Genomic DNA, 2,373 nt, shown 5'->3' with positions numbered 1-2,373 from the left:
GGTACGTGAAGGAACCACTGGAAAAAACCGAGGCCTGTGTTCGTTGTTGTTCAGCTGCGCATGCCGTCTTCCTCAAATCATGAATAAAAGATAGGCTGGAGGCTACCAGTTTACTCAGGCTGCCCACTGCCTCCCAGCTCATCACACACATGGCCCTGCCTGTCTTCTGCCAACTGCCAGTGCCTAGGCTGGAGTGCCAGCAGGCCCCAAAGACGGGAGCCAAGCTGGTCTGTGTAGGTACTTGGCAACTCCGGGTAGGGAGGTGGATAAAAAAAGGGGATGGAAAGGAGAAGAGTGAAAGAGCTTCACCTGATCAAGTAACTAGAGATCCGAAGTGATTTTACTTTTATTTCCTTCACTTTAAGCCAATCATGAAGTTTCACAGTGATTTCTGGGGCGGGAGAAGGAAGGTGGTGGTGAGCATCATGGGGGCTGTGGTCCAGATGGCCCCAGGAGGTGCGGGTCTCACTGGGGCAGCTGGAGGAGCACCGACTGCCCACTGGGCAGGTAGGTGATGTTCCGGGAGCGCGACAGCTGGTACGCGATGTCCTCCGCCGCCTCTAGCTTGCGCAGCTCGATCAGGCCGTCGCCCGCAGTGGTGAGCGAGTTGGCGATCAGCTCCGCGGCCTTGGAGTCACCCTCCGCAGAGATGATGGCTGCCTTCTTCTGCTGCTCAGCCTTTTCCACCACGAATCTGGCCCTCTCTGCTTCCTGCTGAGCCACCTGTTTGGCTTCCACCACTTCTGTGAACTCCTTCCCGAAGGTCAGATGTGTCAAGGATACGTCATCCAGGATGAGCCCAAAGGTTGCTGCTCGCTCCGTGAGGTCATCGCTCACCTGTCTGGAGACCAGCTCTCTCTGGGTGATCAGTTCTCCGGCATCAAAGCGAGCCACCACGGACTTGAGGATCTCTGTGGTGATGGACGGCAGCACGCGCTCGTCATAGTCCTCTCCGATGCTGGTGAAGATGCGGGGAAGCTGGCTAGCGACTGGCCGGAAGAGGATGCGCAAGGTGATGTTGACATTCTGTAAATCTTTGCTACCAGTGATTACTGGCACATTCCGTGGTCGAGAGCGGCAGTCAAAGATAATCGGTTTCTGTACCCAAGGGATGAGGAAGTGAGTCCCTTCCCCTACGACAATGTCCTGCACTCCACGGAACCGGTCAAAGATGACAGCTCTGTGCCCAGCATCCACATTATACAAGGCAGAGTTCACCACGCCTCCCGCAACGGCTAAGGCCAGGCCAAACTTGCCAATGGATTCAAACGCTTTGGCAGCCATGTCTTCTTCTGCTGGGCCTGCTCACACCTGCTCCCACTCTGACCTCCACATGAATTCCGAGGTACTCTTTCTAACGAAAAAGGTAAGCAACTATGGTTCTCTTTCTGTTAATACTGAAATTCTCATATCATGTAAACAAAGTGTATTAGGGTTCTCAGTTGCAAGCACATTCTTGATGAGGAATTTATTTAAAAGATCTTGCTCACAAAATTGCCATGAAGGTACAATTTTGGAAGAGGGAGAGAAACAAGAGATTTCCAAAAATACAGCCGGAGTGACATCACAAAATCAGTCTGATGAGGACACACATGCACCACCCCACACAACAGTCCACTAGAGCTTGTACTGCCACCAGGACCAGAACCTGACCCTGATGGTGCTGCTCTAGGCCTGCCACAGTGCCCCTGGACGCCGGTGTTGCTGTCTCTGCCACCACCCACCAACAAAATGAATTCTCTGTGGTCCCTCTTCATTGCATCAGCTGCTCCCAGTTCAAAGTTCAAAGCAAGTACATCCAAATGGCTGTTCAATTTTCCCATCCCTAGCAGTAAAGGTGACTCAGAAAGCAAGTAAGTGGCAATTCTGAACTCCACAGTATGAGGTGAGATACACCTTCCACCAAGATTCTTAAGGAGGGAAATTCCTCCAAAATAAAGGAATGGGGTTCTGAGGCACATGACTTGTGATAATTAGATAATTCAAATCTTAACCAAAACCCCATAATCAAATATTTTCATGTAATATTCTAATTTTATCACTAGCAACATTGTTAATAGCATTGACAACAATATTGTTAATTGATAATGATCAGTCTTCAAAAAAATAGCCAGCAAATAAACCACCTTGTGAGTCACTCTTTAACTTGAAAATAACTATAGATTCATTTACTTTATCCAGATTTTGACTCAACTATGATGTCAAAGTTTTCTCCATGATAAAAAAAATACAATTCCAAGTCTAAAATTTCTGACCATAGCTTCTAATTGACAAGTTAGCATACCTCCGTGTGGTACAGACAATTTCAAAGTTTTTCTCCCATTTCATTACAAAATTGTCCTAAAAGATGAAATTCAAATAAATAAGACATTT

General features: G+C 48.0%; 1 protein-coding gene across 1 annotated transcript; it reads right to left on the bottom strand.

Moving 5' to 3' along the window:
- Nucleotides 1-322: 322 nt before the first annotated feature.
- On the bottom strand, nucleotides 323-1,337 carry LOC308625240 (prohibitin 1-like). Its single transcript, XM_081249203.1, has one exon. It carries the CDS (start codon nucleotides 1,282-1,284, stop codon nucleotides 466-468), a length of 819 nt encoding a protein of 272 aa, XP_081105329.1. The 5' UTR covers nucleotides 1,285-1,337; the 3' UTR covers nucleotides 323-465.
- Between the last annotated feature and the right edge of the window lie 1,036 nt (nucleotides 1,338-2,373).

Source organism: Mesoplodon bidens (genome assembly GCF_964165515.1).
Source record: "Mesoplodon bidens genome assembly, chromosome: 11".
NCBI classification, from domain to species: Eukaryota; Metazoa; Chordata; class Mammalia; order Artiodactyla; family Ziphiidae; genus Mesoplodon; species Mesoplodon bidens.
Note: the sequence above shows the minus strand (reverse complement) of the source record. Positions and strands in the feature narration are given on the sequence as shown.

What these genes read in the sequence shown, in the direction of transcription:
- LOC308625240 (XM_081249203.1), bottom strand. Translation starts at nt 1,284, where the DNA reads ATGGCTGCCAAAGCGTTTGAATCCATTGGCAAGTTTGGCCTGGCCTTA.